Source organism: Zalophus californianus, unplaced genomic scaffold (genome assembly GCF_009762305.2).
Source record: "Zalophus californianus isolate mZalCal1 unplaced genomic scaffold, mZalCal1.pri.v2 scaffold_30_ctg1, whole genome shotgun sequence".
NCBI lineage: Eukaryota > Metazoa > Chordata > Mammalia > Carnivora > Otariidae > Zalophus > Zalophus californianus.
In genome coordinates, this window is record NW_023365535.1 from 20931 (window position 1) to 46724 (window position 25794).

The following is a 25794-nucleotide window of genomic DNA, read 5'->3' on the forward strand; positions in this document are numbered from 1 at the left end:
TTCCCAAACAAGGCTCAAGGTGGACAAGCAGACCATGGATGTTGGAATTCGAGACTTGTACCTTAAACACTGTATACGTGTTGACCCACAAACTCCCCTTTATGGATTCTGTTGCAAATAGGGGATTATGGACACGGGTCTTCCCTCCACAAGCTGGGATTGAGCTGCCCACAGTAGGTGATGGGTGCACCTGCAGGCTGGGATGGGTGCTGCGCACTGTCCTCCCAGACAGGGGTGGCGTCACCCTTTCCTCCAGGGGACCTCCGCTTCCTCACGTTCTCCCCAGGGCTGCTGGTCCCCAGACCAGACACCTGCCGGTCTGAGGGTGACCAGCGCTGCCTCCATAGGGTTTTTTGTTTTTGCCAGAGTCCTTCCCTGGTAGCTCCGCTTCTCTGACTCCCCCCGTGCCTGTCCCCACTTGGACTTGCATGCGTGTGGTCTCTCCCTGTGGAACCCAGTGACTTGGAGCGTGGTTTGGACCAGAGTCCGCTGAAACCTTTCTCTGGCCTGGGGTTGTGAGCAATGCATTGCCCTTTGGGGTGTGTCTTCCAGCTTTCTGCATTTCCCTGGTTTCTGTGTGGGCCACAGGAGGAACCAGCCCTGTCCTGTCTGGGGTCAGGCTGAGGTGTCCCAGCAGGAACAGGGGTCTCGGCCCCAAGATTGTGCCCAGAATTCCTAAAGTGGCCTCTCTGATTACGTCTGATCTGTAAGCCCCAGGCATTTCAATATCGAATAAGGGAAATTCTGTGTCCAATAAATACAGAAGGAAACGAGTTCCCTTTGAAAATAGGGGGGCAGACGCAAAAGCCCCTATTGCGTGATTCCACGTACAGGAAACACCCAGGAAAGGAACAGAGAGAGAAAGCAGCTTAGGGGTCGCCAGGGCCTGGGCTCGGGGAGAAATGGGCAGGGAGGCCTTCTGGTTCAGGGTGTCCTTTGCGGAAGCAGATATTGTGCAGCAATGTTCTGGGGTGTGGTGGCACAGCATTGGGAATATAATTAATGCTCCAGACTTGTCCAACAGAAAACAATTAATTTTATTTAAAATAAATAATAAACAGCGTAGAGGATAAGGAAAGATAATATAACAGTTAATATGTACCAGAGAGAAAGAACACAGGGGGAGGGGATGAAACAATCTGGCGGGGCATCAGGGTCGGGTGATGGAAATAAGGGTAATTGTACAAGCGGCTTTCCCCACGAGGATGTGGGCTCTGGCTGTGGTTCTGGGAGCCCTGCAGGAACAGGAGGATGGGCAGGGCCAGATGCAAGAGCAGGGACAGGGGCCGGATGCACAGTAGGAGCTGGGTCATGGGCAAGTACAGGAGCACAGGCAGGGCCAAGGGAAGGGCCCGCGGCCCTGGAAAGCAGGGGAAGGGGCATCGGCTCTGGCAGGGGCAGGGGCACGTACAGGGACACAGGTAGAGGAACGGACAGGTGCAGGGGCAGGAGGTGGGTCATGGGCAGGAATGGGTGCACATGCAGGGGCAGGGAAACGGGTAGGGAAAGGGGAAGGAGCTGGGTCAGAGGCAAGCACCGGAGCACAGGGAGGGGCAGGGCAATGGACAGTTGCAGGGGCAGAAGCCGGGACAGGGGCAAGAACAGGAATACAGGCAGGGGCAGGGGAAGGGGCAGGATCCAGGGCAGGAGCTGGGTCAGGGGCAAGAACAGTTGCACACGTCGGGGAAGGGGCAGGTGCAGGGGCAGAAGCCGGGACAGGGGCAAGAACAGGAATAGAGCCAGGGGCAGGGGAAGGGGCAGGATCCAGGCCAGGGGCTGGGTCAGGATCCGGAGCAGGGGCAAGAACAGGTGCACAGGCAGGTGCTGGGGAAGTGGCAGCTGCAGGGGCACGGGCAGGGGCAGGGACATGAGTGGGAGCAAGATTTGGGTCAGAGGCGAAAACAGGGACACAGGCATGGGCAGGGGAAGGGGCAGGACTTGGGTCAGGGGCCAGAACAGGAGCACAAGCAGGGGAAGGGGAAGGGGCAGGTGCAAGGGGAGGGACAGGGTCTCCAGCAATGGCACATAGAGGAACCAAGGCAGTATCTGGGTCAGGGGCAGGGACAGGGGCACTGGCAGGGGTAGGGATGGGTCAGGATCCAGGGCAGGAGCGGGGTCTGGGGAAGGAGCAGGGCCACAGTTCGGGGCAGGCACAGGGGCCCTGGCTCCGGCAGGAACAGTGGCAGGAACAGGGGCAGGCTCTCCGGGCACAGGTTCTCGAGCAGGCCCTTCCGGGTCGGCGTCAGGCTCTCCGTGGGCAGGTGCCGGGTCAACTGCCGGCTCCTGGGCTCCTGCTGAAGTCTCTGCAGGCACCACCCCTCCCTGGAGAGCTGCTGAGGGAGTTGGAGCCGGCTCTAGCTCCTTAGGTCGTGGAACATCTGTGAGAGGAGGAAAGCTCACCCCCGTGCCTGCTCTCCGTGGGTATTTGCAAGACAGAGCCCAGCCCAGAGCCTCCCAGAGAAGCCGCAGCCAGGAAGGAGCCCTCCCCGGGACGTCTCCCCGACTGCAGTCCACCCGCTGGGTGCTCTGCACACAGTCTTTGCTCCTGGCCCCACACCAGCCTCTCGGGGCTCCTCCCTGTGGGGCCGGCCCCGACCCGTCCCCACACACCCACAGGCACCCCGCCCCAGGCTTCTCAGCCTCGAGCTCGGTCTCCGTGGGCTCCATTCCTGGAGCACAATCCAGTCAATGACCACCAGGGACAGTGGTCTGGGTGGTGTCGGAGGCCTTCCCCCGCAATCCCCAGCACCTGCTCCTGGGGACCCCTGTGGGGTCACGCCCCAGGTCGCGGAAACGTCACGGCTCTCCGCCAGCCTCCTCCCGATTTCATCCGTGGTCTGCAAAGACAGGGACGGGTAGCCGGCCCAGAGGCATCACAGCCCTGCCCAGCCAGCCTCCCTGTCCCCCTGCCCTGTCCCCCTCCTGCTCCCAGATCCCAGATCAGACACACCTGTGCGTGCCCAGCCCTGCACGCGGTACAGTGACCCCCGCTCCAGGGCAATTGGGATAAACCCAGGGCAGAAGCTCGCATCCGCACACACCCCGTCCCACCCAGCCACCCTTGACCTTGAACAAGACCTGCCCACTGGGTATCTGACCCCTCATCAGCCTGCTCTTGAATGGGGTTCGCCCACCCTACGTGACCCCTCTTCACACACACATACACACACACCCACACACACACACACACGGGTGGGGACCTGGGGCTGCACAGGTGGATTAGACCCTGTGGGGCTGGGTGGCCGGCTCTGGGACTCCTGGTGTCACCTTGTGGTCTTTCCGACCAAACGGCCAGAGGCGGTGGGGAGCCCTGAAAGGACATCTTGAGACAGCATTTGCTGGGCGCGCTTTCTTCCGTCGGCAACCTCCGGATCTGGGAACACAGCACGTGAACATCTTAGTTTCACTATCTGCAATGTAATGAGCTGGGCCGGGGGCTGTCTCTGGAATGTGGGTTCCTGGTTACCTGGGTTCCAAATTCTGATGGGCTCTGTTGTCAGGGAAGTGAGGTCACCATGGCCGGGGTCCCCTCACCCAACTTCCTCCTCAGACAAGAGCCCCACCCGCGAGGGCCCCTCCCCCAGCTGTTCAATGCTGACCCCCCCATGCCCCATCTATACAGTGACACCCTCCCACCCCACCCCACCCACAGCCCACGCAAGGCCTGGGTGCAGCCCTTGTGTGAGGACACAGAGCTGGGTTCAGCCTGGGCTCCTGCGCGTGCCCAGGGCTGTGACCCTCGACAGACCCTGTGCAGGCCCTTCTGCACTTGGGGTTTGGCCCCTCGACATGCTTCACTTAGCCGCTGAGGCAGAAATGCAGTCCTGTGCTGAGCCCTTCCTCCCAGCCTGCTGTGGCCTCGCCTGCTGTGGCCTCGGCGTGGCCGTGAGACGAGCGGGACGTGGCCGCCCTCGGTGGGAGGGGGACAATGGCAGCAGAGCCGGCGCGAACCAGTCACGGACAGCCACCCCCCAAGGCGGGCGCAAGCTGCGGAGACCCCCGCCGCCCAGCAGGGCCGGCCTGCGCCACCTGACCCCATGCTGCCCAGACGGGAAAGCTAAGTACATTCGTGTCGGTTCATAGCACAGAGATCCTGTGGGTGGTCCTTACGTGGCAGTAGCTGACTGATGCCATTCTACTGTGTTCTCCTCGGGTGGCCCTAACCGCACCAGCGAATTGCATCGCCAACTACATACTGGTGACTCCACGTGTCCGGCTCCCACATCTCTCTGTCCTCTGAACTCCAGCCCCTCACGTGGCATCTCCGTTTGGGGGTCCTGGACTCCAAGCTCAGCCCCCGAGCCTGCCCGGGGCTCCCTGTCCTCGGACTGAACCTCCCTCCACGGCCTGTGCTCTTGCCCCCTCACCCTTCCCTCCGCTTCCACCACTCTGGGGTTTTTCACAAGTGGTCTCCTCTTCCGCGGAAGCCCACGCAACTTCCCTAAGTACCTCTGTGCTTCAGCTCTCTTCCGAATGTCCCTTCCTCCGAGAAGCCCTCCCTGACCCCTTCTGCTCCACCCCGCGTGAGTCAGACCTGCCGTTGTTTTGCACTCTCTGCAGACACTCTTCCACGATCTTGTGTGTTGTGTTCTGGGATCTCTCACCTGCTCAGGAAGGGCCAGACGGGCACACAGGGAGGATGGCCTGCAGAGATGGGGGCAGTTTTGGGGGACGCACCAGCCCTCGAGGAGCATCCATGGCCACCAGCAAACCTCCAGGTGCTGGGGCAGAGGAAGCGGCAGTCTCCATCCCAGCCTCAGAAGAACCAGCCCTGGCTCGTGAGCCTTCGGATGGACGGGAGCGGCACTCCTGTGGCCGCCTCCGGCAGCCACTGGGCACCGCTGTTCAGCTCAGCACAATTCTGATGAAAACTCCTTTGTTTATTCCTCGTGCAATGAGACTTTGGGGTCTTTGTTTCCAAGTCTGGGATCACTCTTGGGTGTCGTCCAGATATTTTAGCGTCTCGTCTAGGAGCCCTCATTGTAGTGGACTCTTCTTAAATCCTCGTCTGAGACACGGGTGCGGAATGCCCTTTAATTCCCTCTGAGGTGTCCACGCTGAGCGAGCTCTTCAGCAGTCTTCTCGAGCCTGGGCTGGTGTGTGCAAGGCGGCCATCCGTCTTGGAGCACAGTGTCCTCAGCTTCTGCTTGCCACCACACCCTCCAGATGACCAGCGAGCCTGTCCCACTGCGTCTGAGTCATGTTGGTGTCCCAGCTTCCCTCGTGAGCCCCCGCTGGAGGGCTGCATTTGTATTTCCCCTTCTAACCTCGGAGCCTGGGAAGGTGGGGTGGGGCTGAGGACACAGCGCAGATCAGCTGAGGCTGTGTGCAGGTGTCTCTACAGAATCTGAGCGCTTTAGAGATGTGCCACCCTGAGGTCAGCGGGGCCAAAGCCAGGGGAAATGTCATCATCTGCCTGGAGACGGGAAGGGGTGAGGGGCTGATGGAGGACCCTAAGAGTGAGCAAGAGGAGCATCGAGCCGAGGATACTGGGCTTCTGGGGGACACTGCTCCCTGATGGAGCGGAGGGGAGGTGACATTCTGAGCGGAAAGAACCTGGGTGAACTGAGTGGGGGGGGGGGGGAGTAAGGAATAGGAATTCCAGGAGTGAGCGAGGCAGGAGGGCAGGTGAGTCCACCCTCAGGGGTGCTTCCCTCCCTGAGTCTCAGCTTCCTCACCCGTGGAAGGAGGAGCACCCTAGCACCTACCGCAGGTGCCCTGCTGACTAGAAAGAAACCTCTGCCACGTGGCCGGCCATGTACTAGCTGGAGAGGAGGGGGCGATCGCGGGCATCCCGCCGGCCCTCAGAATGTCCCTTCCAGCCCCCCTGGCGGGGACGCAGTGTGGCGGCCCAGCCATCCTAGGGCACAGCCCTGGTGGCACCAAGGAGCGCTCAGCCAGCTTCCAGCAGGGGGCGAAGGGACCCCGGGGCCAAGGCGGTGAATGAGGTGCTCCACCTTGGGCGGGATGGCCAGGCTGCCAGGGCCTCCTGCTGCTCCGGGCGGGGCGCGCGGATCTGTCCGGGCCCGGGTTCCGTCCGGACGTTGGGCTGGCCGAGCAGGGGACCCGGCTTGGGGCGCAGGACTGGGGACCCAGGCTGGTGCTCACAGGCAGGTCCCGGAAACCCCGTCTCTCCACCTGGCGGGGTCCTCAGGCACCCAGAGATTTCCTCTCCGGACCCTACATCATTCTGGGCCCTGCTGGCAAATACTATCACGGGACACCGGAAACGGTGTCTGGCCCGACTGCCCACGCCTGGCCCCCCGCCTGTTGCTGGGCACAAGTCTGCTTGGTGAGGTAGGAACAGCTATGTGCAGTGTGCCAATTTCTGCTCCCCAATTTTCCCTTTAAAGATACAAGTTTCATTTAAGTTAATAAAATCATACTATTAGCTGAACTATAAATTCAAGACAGCAAAATGTTACATATTAGATTGCCAACCAGTAAGATCTAATGGTGTAGAATTCTCATTTTGCTGTGAGCAACGCCATGCAATCAGCTCTGGCATCTAGGAGAGTGCCGTCCACACGCGCTGGGCCAGGCCCGCCCACGAGGGCATCTGCACAGACACCCCCAGTGAGGGGGTGTTCCCACGGTCTCACTGAAGGGAAAATTCTGACATTGGGCCTTTTCTGCTGTGTCCACCTTGACCTTCTGTGTGCCTGGAGCAGCCTGGACACTACCAGGTGTCCTTAGATAGGAGGTACCTGCCTAGTACCCAAAACCACTGACCAGAGACAATGTGCTCAAAAGGCTGGAAGACTGAGTTTAAAGAGCTAAGGCAAAACTCGAAACAAGAATAAGCCCAAGGCCCTGAATCTGTACAATATTCGGGATGGTCAGACCATGTCTGACATGCTGGATTTCCTCTGCTGCATTTCGGGAGCCCGCTGTTCTAGGAACACCCAGCACCTTACCTTTATAAATGTGAAGCCCCACTCTCAATGTGTAATTGATGCCTCTCCCCTTTTTCTGGGAAATAAAGGAAATGAGCAAACTTTTACTTTTATCTATTTTAATTAACTGTTTCAGTAAGATCTCTGTTCTCCTTTTTCCATTAGATAAATTAGACAACTAGTAACAACTTGAATGTTTATGTTTGTCAAATACTGTGAGAAACTGCTGTCTAGAAATGTTTTGCCGGAAAACAGTGAAGGCCCAAAGCTGCCTCAGATGGGGTCACAGAGTCAGGAGAGCACGCTGTGACCCCTGACCTCTGCTGGGGAGCGAATGCAAGGTCAGAACGCTCCCCTGCGTAGGGGTGACTGCCTGACTCTATGGCCTGCTGGGCCTGTGCTTCTGGGGGTGACCTCCACGCCAAGGGAACGAGCCCTGGGAACGGGGGGCCAGCTACACGTGGTCGGCACCATCCTTGTGCTTTATGGAGGGGCGCCAGTCTCGTGGTGTCCCCTTGACCTGCAGAGGCTGGAAACGAAGGTCAGCCATGTGGGGGTCACCCGCGTCTACACGAATGACCCCCAGTGAAAACCCTGGACGCCAAGGCTCAGGTGGGCTTCCTGGGTGGGCAGCGCTCCGTGCATGGTGTCACGCATCATCGCTTTGATGAGTGAGCGCTGTCCACAGGACCCCCGGGGAGGGACCCCGGCCTGGGCACCCCTTACACTGCTCCCACTCGTCCTCTTGTGGTCATCGCCGTGAAGTGAGTCTGACGGCTGCGCAGTCCTGCTGGGGAACCCAGGCCGGCGGAAGGTCTTGCGGACCCCAAACTGCAGCGCGTGTCTGACCACATGCAGAATACGTGTGTACCGAGCACCAGCGACGCGCCCCCCCCACCCCCCCGCCAGCTGAGCCTCCCCAGGACCACCCGACTGGGTCAGGAGAGGGAACTCCCAGGTTGGGCAGAGAACGGAAAAGCCGCGTGGAGATGCCAGGATTTTTCACTGCTTTTTAAAATTAAGGAAAGCCATCTAGAAAGGCAACATCTCTGGTCCTAGAAAGGATCTGCGTGTCTGAATCGGGGTGACCAGGGCCACAAGTGGAGACTGTGCGTTAGATGTGGCAGAAGTGAAGGCAGGCAGGTCTTCCCACGGCAGTGAGGACGCAGGGGCCTGAGTGTTCACATGTTCTCAGGTCCCCACTCAGCACCAGACGTTGGGACAGCCCCGCAGGGGTGGACACGCCCCCCGCAGGCTGCTGAGCGAAGGGTGGTCTCCGTGGCTGACTGTACTGCCTGGGGTGGGGCATCCGTGGCGGCCTCCCAGGGTGCACACGCTCCGCAGGCTGGGTGAGCCCCCCACTCCGGACCCACGCACCAGGAGTGCTCTCAAGTGGCTCTTTTCTACTCCTCCCCACCGGCCACCCCCCAGGCTCCACGCTGGGTGGTTTGTTTGCAGGAACAGTAACACGTGGGGGCTGTCTTGCTCCTGAGCTGAGCGGCTGGGTCAGATATGAGTCCAGCATCCCAGAAGCGTGCAGACTGTTGAGCAGTGAGTCACCGCGCAGCTCATCATCTCTGGCTTTCCAGTGTGTTACCCAAGCTCCTCAAGTTTGCCAAGACCCTAAAACCACGTATGGCTAATACAGCGTTATAATCTAGAGCACCAGCGATATGCTCTAAATTACACTACTACAAAAAGACACGTGGTCGTCAACAGAAAGAGCACATCCAGAAGGGGCAAGCGAACAATTCTGCAACTCAGTTCAGGTGGAAAAGGAAATGCACACTGGACACGTTTCCTATAAAACCTCGACATACAGTGCCAATGACCCAGGACTCCCCAGGTGAGATGTTGAACGTCCACTGGGAACGGGGGACTATTACATTCTGACGGTCAACCGCATGCTTCTGTGGACGCCCCATCACCTCCTCCGTGCCCCTCCAGGCGGGTTCAGCAGTCTACACTCGTGGACTCACATCTGTTTACTACGTACTTTGCGACCCGTTCCAGGCAGCAGCTCCTAACAGAACCCGGCTAGTGGCTTATACCTGGCCACGCCAACTGTTCATCATCATCATTCTGAGGACTAACTCTCTACATAACGCCAACCAGAAGAGAAGTATAAACTTTTTCACAAGATAGATGCTTCAACTGCTGTTCTGATGCAAGGTGCTTAGTGGTGGGAGGCTTCTTTTGGGTGCCACAAAATCAAACATTTCTGGACGGGCCTGTAAACAAACAACCCCACGGGATGGACGCGGACATGCAGTACTTGTGGTGGGCTTCCCACCGACGTGCTCAGTACCTGCCCCCGGAGTCAGACACGCGGCTACGAGCTTGCGGTGAAGGGCGAACAGTGTCCCGTTCTGGTTCTGAGCTTTACCACCTCGACTCAGAGCACGCTGGGCGTGAAGGGAGCCAGGCCAGAATCCATACAAACTCCATTTGACACAGAGCAGTAGTGTTTGTTCAGAAAGCCTCCTAAAGTAACTTCTATCTAGTGATATTAAATGTAGAAATTAAAGGAAAGAAAATGTCAAGAGCACTGACAGTTTGACTCTTTTTACCTCCTCAAGACATTTAAGCAATTAAAATCACATACTTGGTGAAAGCACGAAAGCCGCGCTCATGTATAAGGAACGGCATGGCTCCGAAGCGTGAAGCGGTCCGAGTGACGACAGCGTGGGCTCAGACGGTGGAACCCCGCCGTGCCGGAAGGCCGCCGGGTAGCTCCTGCCTACAGGAGGCAGGCTCACGGCGCTGGATGCCAGACTGCGAGCGAACCTGCTGGCCCCCTCGAGCCGCTGCCCGTCCCAGGTGTGCGTTCAGGGCTGTGTTGGTGAGCCCGCCTGCCACCCTCTCTCCATCCACTTCCGCAGGCTATGTCTCCCGCTCCTGCCCCTACGGAAGGCTCCGCGGATGGCCTGGGGGGCCCCTGTCCTGGCCCCCTCCCACTCTCCCCTTCATCCGCCTGTTCCCTCCGCTGTGGCACTCACTACAACACACACACGTCGACGGGTCTGCTTGCGTGTCACCTTCCACACCCAAACCCGCAGTGGTTTGAGGACCTCCATGCCTGAGGCCCCCGAGCTTTACCGGGCTCACCCTCCCCCAGCTCACTGGTCGGGGCCAGCACAAACATTCCTTCAATAAGAGAGAACTAACAACCTCTTATCTGCAATGGAGGGCTGACGGGCGCCTATGACACACGCCTAAGCGTAAACGGGACAGTCCTGAGCACCTGCTCGTGAGCGGCATGCCCCCGGGTGCCCAGTGTCACTGGCCTGGGGTCTAAGCAATGTCTCTCTTCCCCTCAAGTTGCCAGTCTACCTTTCAGCCAATTCTTGCCCACAAAACGCCAGTCACTTGACAGACGCACGAAGCCTCACTATTCCTATGCTTTTATATGGTCAATATCTCCTTTTGGCGGTGCCGTTCGATCTCTTGCCAACGCTTGAATTGTGTGGGGGGAGTTCTCTCATTAGCGGGTTCTGAGAAGTCTTCACGTATTTTGGTTTCCACTCATTGATCAGGTATGTATTTCACAAACATATTCTACAGATCTGTGGCTTGTCCTTGTCTTAATGGTGTCTCTGAACAATGTGATGTTTACCATCAAGTCCAATTCATCAACTTCTTTTACAAACTGTGCTGTTTGTGTCCCGTGAAATCACTGTCTGACTCAAGCCTATAGACTTTTCTAGAAATTTTATACTTTTAGGTTTTTCATATGTCTGTGACCAATTTGAGTTAATTCTTTTAAAGATTTTATTTGACAGAGAGTGACAGAGAGAGTGAGCACGAGCGGGAGGAGAGGGAGAAGCAGGCTCCCCTCTGAGCAGGGAGCCTGACTCGGGGCTCGATCCCAGGACCCCAGAATGATGACCTGAGCCGAAGGCAGACGCTCAACTGACTGCGCCACCCAGGTGCCCCTTGACTTAATTTTTGTACATGGGGAGAGATACTAGTTGAGGCTTTGTGTATGACAGTCCCGTTATTCTGGGCACCACTTCTTCAAGCATCACCCCCTCTGCACTGCACCTCCTTGGCAGGAAATCAGTCGGCACCTCGGCAACAGAAGGTCTTCCGGTCCGTGAGCACGATGCACCCTCACACACAGGCCCTCTTCAACTCTCCACTGTCTCGGTGCTGACAGTACACAGATCTATGCATGTTTGGTTAGATCCATCCTTAAGTATTTCATGTGCTTTTGGTGCATTTTAAATGGTACATTAAAAAATCTCAATTTGTAATTGCTCACTGCTAGTATATAAAAATACAAGTAATTTTTGTATATGGGCGTTATGATGTGCTATCTTGGTAAATTCACTTCTTAAACATTACTATTTTTTTTTTTTAGTAGAGCCTTTGGGATTTTCTATGAAGATAATCATATCCTCCACCAAAAAGACAGTTTTATTTCTTCTTCTCCAGCTTGTATGCCTTTTATTTCTCTTTTCTTGTGTTAGTGCCCTGGCTAGTTCTGCGTGGAAAGACAGGACACCTCCTCTCCCTGCTCCAAACATTACAAGGAACTTACTCATTGTTTCCTATGAAGTATCATGTTAACAGCAGGATTTTTCAAAGATGTCCTTACTAGGCTGCACAAACTCTTTTACTCCTAGTTTACTGAGAGATTTTATCAGAAACAGACGCTGGATTTTTGCCAAGTGTTTTTCCCCATGAAGCTCCTGCAATGATCATATGGATTTCCCCCTATAGTCTGCAGGAAATTACATCGATCGATTTACAACTGTCAAACCAACCTTCCATTCCTGGGGTAAGTGTCACTTAATCAGGATGTGTTATCTTTTTCACCTCCTGTTGGGCTTTACCTGCCCCCACTCTGTGGGATTTCTGCACCTATGCTCATAGTGATTTGGTTTGTAGCTCTCTCATGATGCCTTTGTCTGATACTGGTGTCAGTTTAGCACAGACAGGTGTTTCTTCCCTACTGTATTTGGGAAGAGTTTCTATAGAATTGGTATTATTTCCCCTTAAATGTTTGGTTGAATTCACCTGAAGCCACTTGGGCCTGGATGTGGGAAGGTATGCAATTGCAATCACATTCAATTAGATATAAGGCCCGAGACTGCTTTGGGTATTCCAGTAACTGTGAGGGAGCTGGGGGGAGGGAGAGGTGGGGTATCACCGGTACAGGCATAAATAGACAGCCCTGCTCTCCTTTGATGGGTAATGCAGGCCTAACAGGGGTGAGGGGTTTCTAGGACTCAAGACTACAGACTCCCGGCACAGTGCTTTTCACAGGAGGTTCTTCCATGCTGGTAAAACGTAGATTTGCAGAACAGTCTAATATGAACATGTGTACCTACTTAACTAATTAAGCAACGTACACCGCAACCCTCACATTTACTGAAATTAACTGTTTTTAAAACAGATCCATCAGGAATAATATAAGGAATTGGTGAAGAATGTTTCATTCTGCTGATTTAGTTTCAGTAGGTTTGGAAGAAATCTAGACATTGGAGGGTTTAAAACTCCTCAGGTGTTTCTGAACGGGAGCCAGGGCTGACAATTACCTGAACAATCAATGAGGACACCTCTTTCAGAATCTGTTAGAAGACTGATGTAGGTAAAGCATTAATAACAGTGCTTTGAAGCACAGCTTTAAAATTAGCTGTTTTTTTTTCCCATAGGACGTATTTCTACTTAAGTTCATGAATAAATATTTTTATTGTTGTAGCTTTGTGAATGGGCCATCATCTTCAATGCAGCAGGTGGTTGTTGATATATAAGAAAGTATGAGTTTGTGTATTTTTATTGGGGTCTCCTGAATGATGATTCTTCGGTTGCCTAGATATACAGTCACGTCATGTCTAAGCGGTAATTTTATTTCCTTGTAATAACGATAATGATTTTTTTCTGACACACTGTCTGGATAGAACATCCGGGACAGTATGAAATGGTACTGCAGTTAGCAGACATCCTTGTTTTATTCTTCACTTGGGACGGTTGTAGAGTTTATCTGGTGTGATGGTGAGTATTGATTTAAGACTGGTATCATGAATCATGCTAGGAAAGGACCTCTCTATTTTGCATTGACTATTACTAGATGTGGAGAGGGGCTTAGTTTGTTTGTTTTGATCCAGGAATGGGTACTGAATTTTAACTTAAATGCCTTTTTTAAGGCACTCGCTAATGGAAGTGAGATTATCAAGTGATTTCTGACTCCGACAGAGCCATGCTAATGTATGTCCTGTATCAGTCTCATATTCCTAGGAAAAATGCTCCTGGGTCATGGTCTTTCAACATACTGTAGGTGTGTGGGTACTACAGGATTTCTGTCTCTATGGTCATAAGATTCATCTGTAAATCTCTTTCTTACTGTGTGTATATTTATGTTATCTTGATCAGATTTTAGAATTTAGAATTAAGTTGGCTTCATGAAATGATTTAGAAACCTTTGGAATAGCCTTCGTTGTTCCAGAAAAGTTTTGTGTTGGGTTAATTTTGCACTTAGTTTGCACTCACTGGTTTGTATTAGTTTTGTTTTGATTTTTGCAACAATTTCTGAATTTATTGCCTTCTCAATCATGACTTTTTGTTCTCCTTACCTTTTCTTTCTCCTACTTTCCTCTGGTTTTGTTTTATCCTTCTGAATGTTTTAGTTGATGCGAGTTCACTTACTGTTCTTCTTATTGGGGAGCATTCTCGTCTGGTCTGCAAGGTGCTCCCGGGTACGTCCTCCAGGGGGAACGCAGGTCCGTCTGCCGTGCCCCCCACCATGCTGCTGGCCGTGCCCTGGGAGCTGGAGCGCGAGCGGGATTTGTTCAGTGTTTGCACGGACGTCGCTTTGGATCTCTGGCCTCTCCTGACCAGGGCTTCTCTTTGTCTTCTCTGTACTAACAGGACATACATACAAAGCTGCTGTATGTATGTATCTATAGAAACGGTCAGGTCTTTGGCTCAGAATTATCTCAGGAGCAGGGAACACACAGCCCCCTGCCTTCTCCATCAGTGAGGCCCTCTAACTCAGGCAGAGGGCAGAGGTGGGGTGCACGTCTTTTCTTGTTCCCGGGGGATGCTCTCTGTGATGGTGGGCCATCTAGCACCCCTCGCCCTGTATCCGTGGCCCACAGAACACAAAATTGTCCTGGTGCTCAGGTATGGGTTCTTTAGTAAGGAAGTTTCCAGTGCTACTGCTTGATTTGATCTGTTTTGGCAGATTTGTCAGTACTGGAATAAAACGTGGGGAAAGTGGTTTATCAAATCCTCCTTGTGTGTTGCCATGTTCCTCCGGAAGCTGCTGCCTGACGTTCTAACAGCATGTAATGCTGAGAGATCATTCTCTGAAATGTAAAGGTAACTCTAAACTTAAAGGCTTAATACATTTCAAAATGACTATTTCCATGACTACTGAGCTTTTAGAAATTTCTAATAATGTAACTACTGACAATAACACAGAGGTAAAATTAGTTAAAATGTGAATATGAAAAATATATTTAAGAGGGAGCCTGGGCTAAATCTCATCCACAGGCCACTTAGTAACACACAATCTTGGCAGATTATGAACATGAAATGCAGTCTGATCACCTGGAAAACCTTCCGATCAGCAGTCATGGTCGGCTGTGCACACATTGTCCGCCGCTCCTGGGAGGAGGCATCCGTCAGCCGGGGGCCCGCCCCCACATGCACTAATGCAACACCACAGTTAGCCCCACGCCACTGAGTGTGCACAATACAGCGAGTATACAACGGGACACACCCCACGCACGACAGCTTGCTTTGGGAAACCCCAAAGCAAGGCCATTAAGGACGGTATAGACTTCCATACTTAAATAATCCACTTGCGGTTTGGCATAAATTTTAGCTGATTCTTGCAAATAAATGTCCAAGTGAGGAGCTGACATCTATACCTGAAAATAACATGTAAACACAGAACGTTCTTGCCACAGTGCGGAGAAGAATATTACCAGTAAACAGCTAGTTTTCAGAAGGAAGCGGTCATTAAAAATCATGGCCAATCAGTCTTTTTGGGCCCAAAGAGGCCAGAGGCCTTTAGGGTTTGTGTCACCGTGTGCCCTGATCCCTGGAGCTAGGGACTGTGAGCACCAAGGCTCTGCCCACGGAGCGCATATCCGCTCTGACGGCTCACAACATTCGGGGTCTCGCACGGGACACACCACAACTGAAGGAGGATGGGTCTTAATTCTGTCTAGGAATTTCCAGGGAACATCTAATGTTTACTAAGCTGCAGTTTGCTATGCTCAGGCTGTAGAGATAAAGCGACAGGCAAGTGAAACTTTCTACTCTCTCAGAGAAAATGAAATATTGATCACTTATCATAAGAAACAGGGACAGGGCATCAGTGGGCTCCACGTGGTGAATACAAGATGAGTTACTGACACTCGACTATTACCACCGCTTGCTACACCTTAAATTATCACCGATGTTCCCCGATGACACGTCCCAGCAAGTATTTAATGACTGTACCTCACAGAGCCTTTAAGGATTTAACATTACCTCCCCCAGAATTTCATTATGTGTATAAAACATTCCTTTGTGCACATCTGTAGGTAAGGTAAGAGATCCTTTCTGTTTTCAGGAAAATGAAAATGAAGGCCACTTATATTGTGAAGAATTGCAACTGTGATACCAGGGACTCAGAAACAAGAACATTCTACTTAAATTACATTCTTTCTCAAGACGAAGAGAACACAAGAGCCATAAACACGTAGGGATTGTAAGAGCAGAGTGTTGATGCAGAATGGACAAAACCAGTGACATCTCTGAAATGATAATGTTGCTTATTAACCATCCATGTTGTGATAGGTCAAAGCTGAGGTCAAACAGAAAACATCAACTGAGCCATTTCCCTGAATAAAGCTCCAGGGTGCAATATTCTAAGCACTTTATTCAATAAAAAATGCTTTTAAAACGGTGCTTTGGTGATGGGGAAGCATTGCCATCATCCGTCAACCTAACTGCAGCAAAGTTCAATAAGCTAAATAATGAACCATTTACATTATTTTCCTTGGGCCTTAGGGATTTGCAAACGTTGCATCAATAGAGCTCTTTAAAAATTATGATGAACTCTATTTTCTTCATTTTCAGATTTAGACTATGTGTTAGGGATTTTTTTTAAGGTTATTTAAATGGGCTGCTACTATTAATCATTGTCCAATCTCCAAAGTAGAAAGAAATTTTAAACAAGGAAAAAACTCAATTATAAGATTGGCAGTTTCTATTTGATTCCGGTAATCTTGGAATTGATGAGACCCTCTCTATTGTGCATACCTAAGATTTAAAAAGTGTTATGAATTATATAAAAACCTAAAGATGAAAAATTCCATGTATTTTCAATAAAATTTATATTTACTTTTGGCAGGTAACAAGGTAAACATGTAATATAGTATTTTTACAACTTCTAATAAGATTTTTCTTGAGAAACATCTGTGGTCTCAGTTTCCTATGCTTAAGACTGGGAAATAGTCCTTTTTCTATATATAATCACATGCAATTTTTGAGAATTTCTAGACTGTTATATAATACAGAAAAAAATGTGTTCAATCCTTTCTTTGTATGAAAAGGAACATGGCCCCTTTCCTTTAAAGGGCCGTGACCAGGGGCCCACATCTGTTTCAAAGCATCTAATGGAATGCTAAGATGGCAATTTATACATCATCTAAATCTTAGCTCTTCCTCTTAGCAGTTTCTCCTAGATTTCCTATTACCAAATAAAAATATGTGCTACATACACGATTCCCAAAGCCGCATGCAGTTTGGCCACAACAGATGTCTCCATATTTAGTGGTCAACACAATCTACAGAGTGTACCAGGGGTGCTAATGAAGTCCCATCCCCTGACCAGCAGACTCCAGACCAAGCACACCGAGGAGGAGAGCGGGAGAGATGGCGGAACTGGGCCTCCCCACGTGCCCCAAGCCCGCCTCCCCGTGATGAGCCGGCTACGCTGCGCAGTTCCTCAACCACCTGCCACACCGCGGCCAGTCCCCGTGTTCACAGGCCGTGCCGGTGATCCTGAGAAGAGCTGGGTGACGCTGGGACTCCACAGTGATGGGGGTTCGCCATCACAAGGTCATCAGGCAGCAGAACGGGGAAAGACCTTTTACTGCGAGACTTGAGACTCGGCCTGGCTATGGACTCCAGGGCTCGGGCTCCTGCTTGAACATCAAGGCCTGATACTCCCAGGAAACTGGTTTCTAGATAAATACCACGGACAGCTCCCTCCTTTCTACCCTAGGCAGGGCAATCCCAGCACCTCCCTGCAGCCTGGGCCTCAAGGGTCCCGCTGAGACCTGCACACACGCGCTGGGGGGGGGGGGGGGGGGTGGCGGAGGGCGGCGGCTGAGACCCGGACACCCGTGTGGGGGGTGGTCCGGGTGAGACCAGCTCACCTGCGGGGAGGGGGGGGGCGGTGGCTGAGACCTGCACACCCGTGTGGGGGGCGGTCCGGGTGAGACCCTCACAGGGCACAAAAGAAGACAAGAGTCTGAGGAGGTCGAGAAAGAGCACTACCCCTCCCCTCAAACACCTGTGGCACCACACCACACCCAAAACGTGCCAGGTCGACCCACACAAGCTGCTATGAAGGTGATGGTTCAGGATCAAACAGGCTTTGAGATCCTTCTTTGTCTTCAGCCTCTTTCATTCTTTTCAGTTTAATTTAAAAACTAATTATAGGAATAATAAAGTTACTGTAAAAATGTCTAATAGTAATACAACAGTGTTTAAGAGTGGAAGTTCCCTTTACCCCAGCCCTGACGAGCCCACCGTCAGCTGGTTGTGAACCAACAAGAGCATCCTGGGTGGGGTGCAGGCAGAGGCGTGGGGAGAAGTTGGGGTGCATGGGAATGATTTGAGCACAGCTCCCTGAACGCTTCATGTCTGGGAGGCACTCTGAGCCCCACGCAAGCTGTGTGACCCGCAGTGTGCCTGGGACACTGGGGGTGCATCAGCAGGTCTGCTCCAGCTAAATCACCCCTGAGCTGACCCTCCGCAGTGGAGGGGGCCCAGGGCCGCAGGGGTGTGGCAGGCAGCTGCGGGGGCTGGGGGGGGGGGAAGACAGGGAGGTGTCTCCATGTGAGCGAGCACTGAGGGGAGGCTGGAGCTAGTGAAACCGGTCTCAGCTTTCCACGTTTAAAGAAAAACTGAACTTTCATCTTTTTGGCTGTTTTTCCCCTGAGTAATGACATGTCATAATTTCTAAAGTAGCTTGTTTTGGTTACCGTGGGATAATTTCCTGACTAAATAAATAAGGCAGTGCCTATGTAACTACCTCTTCAAAAATAAATTTGGTTTTCAAATCATACAGCGGTGCATAAAGCTTAGTAAAACACCAAGCGTCTGCTGGTGCACTTCGGGTTTCTTGCTACTGTTCTTCGTCATGATGAAGTCAGAACAAGGTAAAGGGGTCCCAAGTCTCTGTCTCCACCGTGCGGCCTGTGGGGGGCACTGTGGAGGGACCACGCACACCGGCACTCCCCACCTGCTCCGCCGAGGTGCTTCCCGCACACCATAGGGAGCGCCCAGGAGGACTCACAAGACTCAGTGGTTCTCAGTTATGGGGGCCACTTAGTGCGTCCCCAGAATGGAGAAGCACTGGCTCCACACCAGGCCCAGCAATCAGCACTTCTGGAACCAAGCACAGGTACAGAAAAAGGCAGATACACAAAAAAGACTGAAGAAAACAAAATTGTCAGTCCCCGTGCCACGCAGACAGGATGAAGGGTGCCGGTGTGTCCCCTGTGGCTCCCAGGAGACGGCAGACATGGACTGAGGGCGCCTCTGGGAACGAAACCCATCAGGATGGTCGCAAGCAGCTTTCGAGGAATAAACAGGCAGGACTGGCTGCTCCCAGCTGCAGGGAAGCAGGACACGAGCCCCTGCAAGCCGGCACCCACAACACACAACTACACAGTCCTCTCTGGCCCAGGTCCCAAGCCGGCTCTAGCTATGACTCACAGAACGCCTTTCCTAACACGGGAAACTCACAGATTTATCTTCTGACCTCTTAATTAATTTTATTCAGCACAACAGGGACGCTCTTGTCAGCGCTGCAGACTCTGCAGTACACGTTACACCCCAGCACCTTGGCGCTCTTGGTTTCATGCTGTGGTTCCCAGCGGCAGCCTAAGACCCCAGCCCTCCAGCCTCCCCGACACAGATATCTCAGGGGAAAGCGGCGCCCAAGTTCCTTGCTGTGATGTCATTACAGAAGGACCTCGCTCTTCCGAAATACTCGTTTACGAGAATCACCGGGCTCCTCTCTTTAAAACATTAGATCAGATTTTTCTTTTTTAAACTGTGATGGATGGTACTTTTTGGGAGTTATTACATGATCCAATTTCATACAGTATTTAAAAAAAAAAAGAAGGTTGTTTGCTTATATTGCTTCCATGGTTGGTTTGATTACAGAATCATCTCAAGAACCTTGACTACAAGGGAGGGCATAAGAAAACGTTATTTAAAATTTACTGGCTGAACAGGAATTGGGCAAATTATTTTAACAATGACTTTTATCAATCTAAAAATAAAAGAAATGGGGGCGCCTGGGTGGCTCAGTCGGTTAAGTGTCTGACTTTGGCTCAGGTCATGATCCCCGGGTCCTGGGATCGAGCTCTCTGCTCAGCAGGGAGTGTGCTTCTCCTCTCTGCTGCTCCCCCTGCTTGTGCTCTGTCTCTCTCTGACAAAAACAAATAAATAAAATCTTTAAAAAAAAAAAAGTAAAAAAATGATGTAAGGTCAGAAATGACTAATTTGCCACATTGAAGATTTTACTGTTTCTGTCTTCTGTAGATTTTTGAAATGATTTATAGCCCAATTCTCTTTTGAAATAGATATGCTATAGCTAAATTCTGCCCAAACAAACGAACAAACCTGGAAATTTAACACGTAAGCCTGACAATTCACGTGGAAGTAAGAAGATGGGATGATGAGGGAGGAACAGTCCAGGCGCCAGCAGCTTTATTAAGATCTGACTCGGTCACAAATCAGTTTCCAAATCAGTAAAACTCTGATTTTTCTCATGTGTTTTCCAGTAACTCACTCAGACTTTCTGGGGTATGTGGACACACCAGGACCAAATGCACGAATCCGAGAGAGCCATGTGGCCTTCAGGCCTGGAGCTAAGGCACCATTAGACACGATAATAAAGCTCCCCTTGCATTCATGCCCCTGGAAGAACGAATTCTTGTGCCTCTGATGCAGATTTGTATCTGAGATCCTCTAAGAGGCCCCGACTGACCTCGTCAGGGCTGGCGGCCTGGTAGGTGCGGTTCCCGTCGCTGAAGTCCTGGTCCACCTCTGCGTACTCGGCCTCTGCGATCACGCCGGCTCGAGGCTCATACACGGGGGTCATGTTGTGGCACAGCGCAATGGCCTTCACAGCTTCGTGGACTCGACTGCTAACACTTTTTCTCTTTGGGAGCTGAGGACTGGGCCTTTCTTGGTGGTGTTGAACTGGTAGCATTCCCGCTAGCTTGAGACTGCATCTGATAAAATACGAACGTCACAAAATTAAAGAGACAACGTAGTTGATACTGGAGTTACCAGCACGTGTGATTTTTATGAGTGCATCAGTGAGGGATGAGACAAGCAGCTCTTATGGAACGGGCTCGCTCACGTGACGTGTCCGTGCTAGCGCTGTCAGCACTCGCGTCTCCTGGTCGGCACGGCTACCAAACTGTTGCAGTACTTAGAGTCGGAGGGTTTTCCTTTTCTACATTCACTTGATCCATGGCATTGGCTTGCTAAGTCCGTAATAAGTCATGTTTGTTCTCCTTGTAAAGATGGGGTGAGTTAAAGAGCAAACCAGAGCCATATACTCCTAACTGCTTTCATGTTTCATTAAAAAGTGCTGTACCTGAAGTGGACTAAAGCTAAAAGCAGGAAAAAATACTTACGAATCTTCCTTTAATACAATAAAGGAATGCAGCCTGTCACAGCCTCTGTATTAAGAGCTAGTTTTGTGCATGACAGTAACCCCGGCATCTGACGAAAACTGATCCCCACCTCCTATTTCAGACTCTTGCGCTCCGGACGTGACTCCCCGCTCCCTCCATTTGGCTCCCCCCGCACCAGGCTGCATTCGAGGGCGCTCGCCTCCGTCAGTGGAGTGGCCATTCCCCCCCCGCTCCCGGGGGAGGTGGAGCAGGATCACAGAGGCTCCTCGGTTACCTTCATGGCCACTTGTGACGGCCCTCCTGAGAAAGCCAGGCTCTCGCTTTTGGACGGGGCATGCAGAGCCACCGAGCCGTGACTACTCTGCCCGTGAAGTCACAGTGCTGTCTAATGAAGGGTTTGCTCGTGCAGCTCAGCAGCTGGCACTGCCTCTCCCCTGCGCTCGCCTCCCACCCGCCTGCTGCTTGCACGGCAAAGGGAGAGCGGCACGCAACACGGCTGACTCCCCTTAGGACTCTGTTTATCGATGGCTGTAGAATTTCATTTCACACAAATGCCATTAAAGATTATGCCCTCCATCACCAAATGCTTCCGGAGGGGAAATATAATCAGATTATGAAAGATTCATGTTACATTGCAGTGGACCTGGTAGACTATTATCATCTTAATAAAAAGACAGAATCTCAGGAATAAAATCAATTTTACAAAAGAGTACTATCTAACCAGCCAACCAACAGACAGCTTCGAAAAAAGATTTTTAAAAGACCTCCTCCGTGGAAATAAGTATTAAATATCTGCTATTTTTATACACTGACTCATCCTTTCTGTTTCTAAATTTTCTAGAAAACAGCTTATTTGGAGCTATTAAAATCATATTCATGCATAATGTAAATTTATTTTTTAAAAACAGATTTTACCTGGTACTGTTTCGACCTAGACCTAGATTACCAGGAGAAGGGAAGACCTATTCCTTCTCCTTTTTAGATTTTCCTTCTGTTAATAAATGTTCTAGGTTACAAAATGCTCTGTATTGCACTGAGTGACATCCAACTGAAGAAAGGGCTTGGTTTTAAGTATATGTGTGCTTGTGTAACTGATCATTACATACAATAAACACATATGCATTAGATACTTTTCTTTTGACAGCGTCTTGAAAAGTAAAGTATACGCCGTTCTGGTAAACATTACAGAAGAAAGAGGTTTTCACAAACTGAATGTAAGGCAGACAGTACACCTGAATTCGGTCAGAGCAGAAACTGTTCAGGGCGTGTGTGGCTCAGCCCCGTCTGTGGAAGTCAAGTCAGAAGTATGACCATCAATACACAGGGCCTACAGCCTCTGGGGGCGCCGCTGCCAGACGGCCCGTGGGAGCCTCGAGGCGGCAGTGGTCTGTGTACATGCGAGGCCCCGCTTCCCTGGGGGGCGGGTGATGGCACGTTTGCACCTGATATATGCTGGCCTGTTACAACGGGGGTGCCCGAACCTCACAATAGGCCAGCAGAGAGGCAGAAAAGCAGCCTAGGGAAGTGATGGCTGGCACTGGGTTCAAACCACAGCCTTGTGTGTGCAGCATCTTAGACACCCTGGGCTTGCAAGGTTTGGTTACCCAGAATCAGTGAATTCAAATGAGTGCAACACGAACGCTACCTGAGAACAGGCTAGGGGACCTCTGCGGCCTAAACTGACCTTTGCAGAGTGGCCTGTGTCTGCCTGCCCCACACCCTGTCATCTGTGGGAACACGTGGCCCTGTGGGCCCCATGTCAGGATCTGGCGTGTCAGGACCTTCCCGGGCCACAGACGCACTTGCAGAGCGCACGGCCTACCAAGTCTCTGGCAAACACTGTGGCTACTAGGCTGTGTATTTCCTGTCCCTGCAACTTCAGAGAGCTCCTGAAGCTCCAGGGAAAGGCCAAGACTTAGGATATACGCCCCCTGCCTCCACCCAAGGAGTCCTTATCTGATCCAGACACAGACGATGTATTTGCAGATGAAATAACATGACATTTGAGTTTCACTTCACAGTGATATGGTGAAGGAGGAGAGGGCTACGCAGGGAACCAGGTCTGCGGTGCACGGACAGCTGCTGAGGCCGAATGACAGGGACATAGGGCTCACGATCCCGTGTGTCTACTTCTGTTTATGGAAAAGGCAAGAAAATATGAGAAAGTCTTACTAATTATGAAGAAACCCAGAGGAACTGGTAAGAAACACCTGTGATGCAGTATTCTACTTAATAGTCTTAAAAATACTACCTATCCTGAGTAATCTTTTGGAATATTTCACTAAGAAAATTATTTAATATGAATAAATGGTTTAAGGTCATTATATCCTTTCTATTATTTTACAATATAGAAATGCTTATTCAAAATTGGTTCAGTGGCTCAGTCGGTTAAGTGGCTGCCTTCGGCTCAGGTCATGATCCCAGGGTCCTGGGAGCGAGCCCTACATCGGGCTCCTTCCTCAGCGGGGAGCCTGCTTCTCCCTCCCCCTGCTTGTGCTCTCCCTCTATCTCTATCAAATAAATAAATAAATAAATAAATAAATAAATAAATAAATAAAATCTTTATAAAAAATAAAAAAAATAAAATAAAATTGGTTCAAAAACTGCCTCTTGATTTATAAATTAGAACTGAGTGTTTTAGGACATTCAAAGATATTTGCCGATTTCCAGATCAGCGGATACAGTGGGTTCCGGCTGGTTCGACAGAGCCAGGCACTTTTGCAGGCAGCTCCCGTGCGGATGCCAATGAGCTTACCTGTGAGTATGGATTCCTGAGGTGGCTCTGGATCTCGTCCATCGTGTCTGCTCCATAAGACACAGTCCCCAGGGGCAGCCTCTTAAACACCATCTCGTTCTGGGTGAGGGTTCCTGCAACAAAGACCAGGTCACAGAGGAAAGCTCATCAACAGGACCAGGACTCCCCATCCCGTACGTGGACCTCCACGGGCCGAGCTCTCATAGCGGGGCGCCCATCGGCAGTGAGAATGCTCTGCTCTGTAATTCCAGCAGCTAGGAATGTCCTTCCCCACTGAGGACAAGTGTCCCTCCCAGATCCCTCCGGAAGAGCGCGATAACGTGAAGGGCTCTAACTACCTGAAGAAAGTGTGGCCTCTGCCTTTCAGTTCAGATGCATTGTTTGGTACAAATATAACTTCTGCCTGTTCTGAAAGAGACAGGCGTGAAACTGGAAAACAGAGTCACTACCTTTGTAATTATACTCTAGAACACTGCCTGAGAAAGACATCAACTAGTCCCAAATTAGCGTGCCTACCAGTTTTTAAAAAAAAACACCCAATTTTGAAAAATTAAGTATTTTTCATTGAACAGAAACAGATGCATTTAACCCTTAGCACCACTTGCATCGTGTGGAGCAACAGAAAGGTCAGTGAGCAGGGAGGCATGTTCCCTTTAGCAGGGCTTCTGCCCGGTGAGCTGCCTGGAGGTGCTCACGTCCCTCCAGATGGCCAGGGCTCACTCCTGGGGACAGCCAGTCCATGTAGGCCAGGCACTCACGTGTGCTTGAGCATGAGGAAGTGCTTCACCCCTGGTGTGTAAGGAAGTCAGTTAAGAGAGGAGCACGCACAGGTCAATTTTATGAGATGTCTTGGGTCTGCCAAATACGGTGAAGTAACATCATGAAAGGCAGCGAGACGTTAACATTATTTCAAAAACGGTGAATTTTCATTAAAAGTGACACATAAATTCACAATGGTACACATCTTCATGACTCTGAAAACCCTAAACATTGTGTATGTGTATCACTTAATATAAAAATGCACACACAATACGCACATATGCTTTTTGCTTACTGGGTTTTCTAGAAGTAAAGCAACCTGGGGAAGTGTGAACACCTGTGAGCAGGGGCGTCAGGTACGGTAACGAAAAGTGCGGTCATGTAGGCCCCCGGGCTTTTCTGCACTTACCTCACAGCTCACAGAAGGGTCACCCACTGACTGATGTAATTATCAATGTGGGTATGAACAATCCTATCCCCAGTCAGTTAGAAGCTGGGCTTTCCACACGGTTACAAGGCACCCATAAAATATTAACTAACTTCTGTTTTCTTTGGCACATGTGATGTGGAAGATATAATAAAAAGTGTTTTCACATCTATCCATGACTCCATACACATTGGTGTTCAAAACAAAATAGCTCAGAACTCCCACTACAGGACAGGAAGGCTACGTTAACATGAAGGAAAATCCGTATTTCATAACACTGTTTCAGAGACTGTTTTGAATAACCTTCTTACAAGAATGGATAGAATACATACATTAGGGTCTCATAAATTTCAAAGAGCAGCTCTTCTCAGGGATGCTGATCAGTTTTAGAAATTTTGCTTTTTCAAAATTCTATTTAGCCCGTTTAGTACCTCAATTAAATGGCACCTAAGTTTCCTGAAATCAAAATTATGTGAGAAGTACAGTTTAAAAGGGTTTCCTGGTTATGTCATCCTCATTAAGTAAAGCAGAATTAATTAAAATAGTTTAAAGAATGTAATTAAAAACAATTCAGCTTCCAAATGAAATAAGGAAGTTCTAGAAATTATTTACATCAAAGATTTGAGATGAAGACGATAGTTACCTATCATCAAAAGCTAATGAAATTGTACATTAATTCCTATTAGAATAAGCACCAAGCTCACCTCTGTTACGTGTGCCCAAATGAGCAGTTCCCTGAAAATTTATTATTTAAAAAAAAATATCTTACTTATCAGATTGACATCATTAAAGAATTTCCTGTAGACACTTTTTCCTCTGACATACACTGAATGTGAGGCTTCTAATCTATGGTGGGCTGTGGTATGAGGCAGTTTATAAATACGATGACAATAAATAATACTTTTCAACCTTTTTATTACTAACAATTTTACACGTATGGCAAAAATAAGAATACTACACCTGCACAGTTCCTACCAAGAATAAACTATTATTTCTTTAGGTTTGTAAACCACTGAACGCAAGTGGCAAAAGACCCTAAGTGAAGGGTGCTCTGCCCTGCTCACTGGC

At 50.6% G+C, this 25794-nt stretch overlaps 1 protein-coding gene across 3 annotated transcripts in view; it reads right to left on the bottom strand.

Moving 5' to 3' along the window:
- Positions 1-349: 349 nt before the first annotated feature.
- LOC113933925 (tetra-peptide repeat homeobox protein 1-like) overlaps positions 350-25794 on the bottom strand; it is a 52354-nt gene continuing 26909 nt past the window's right edge. Inside the window, exons 4-7 of one of the 3 annotated variants that reach the window (XM_035725980.1) lie at positions 23541-23653; positions 20128-20374; positions 3268-3373; positions 2238-2837 (exon numbers count right to left, since the gene is read on the bottom strand). In XM_035725980.1, the coding sequence (XP_035581873.1) occupies positions 2827-2837; positions 3268-3373; positions 20128-20374; positions 23541-23653 (477 nt within the window). In that variant the 3' untranslated portion in view covers positions 2238-2826. Of the gene's footprint in view, positions 2838-3267; positions 3374-3466; positions 4146-4604; positions 4743-20127; positions 20375-23540; positions 23654-25794 lie in introns of those variants that run through there. The other 2 variants (XM_035725978.1, XM_035725979.1) reach the window with 2 other exon arrangements.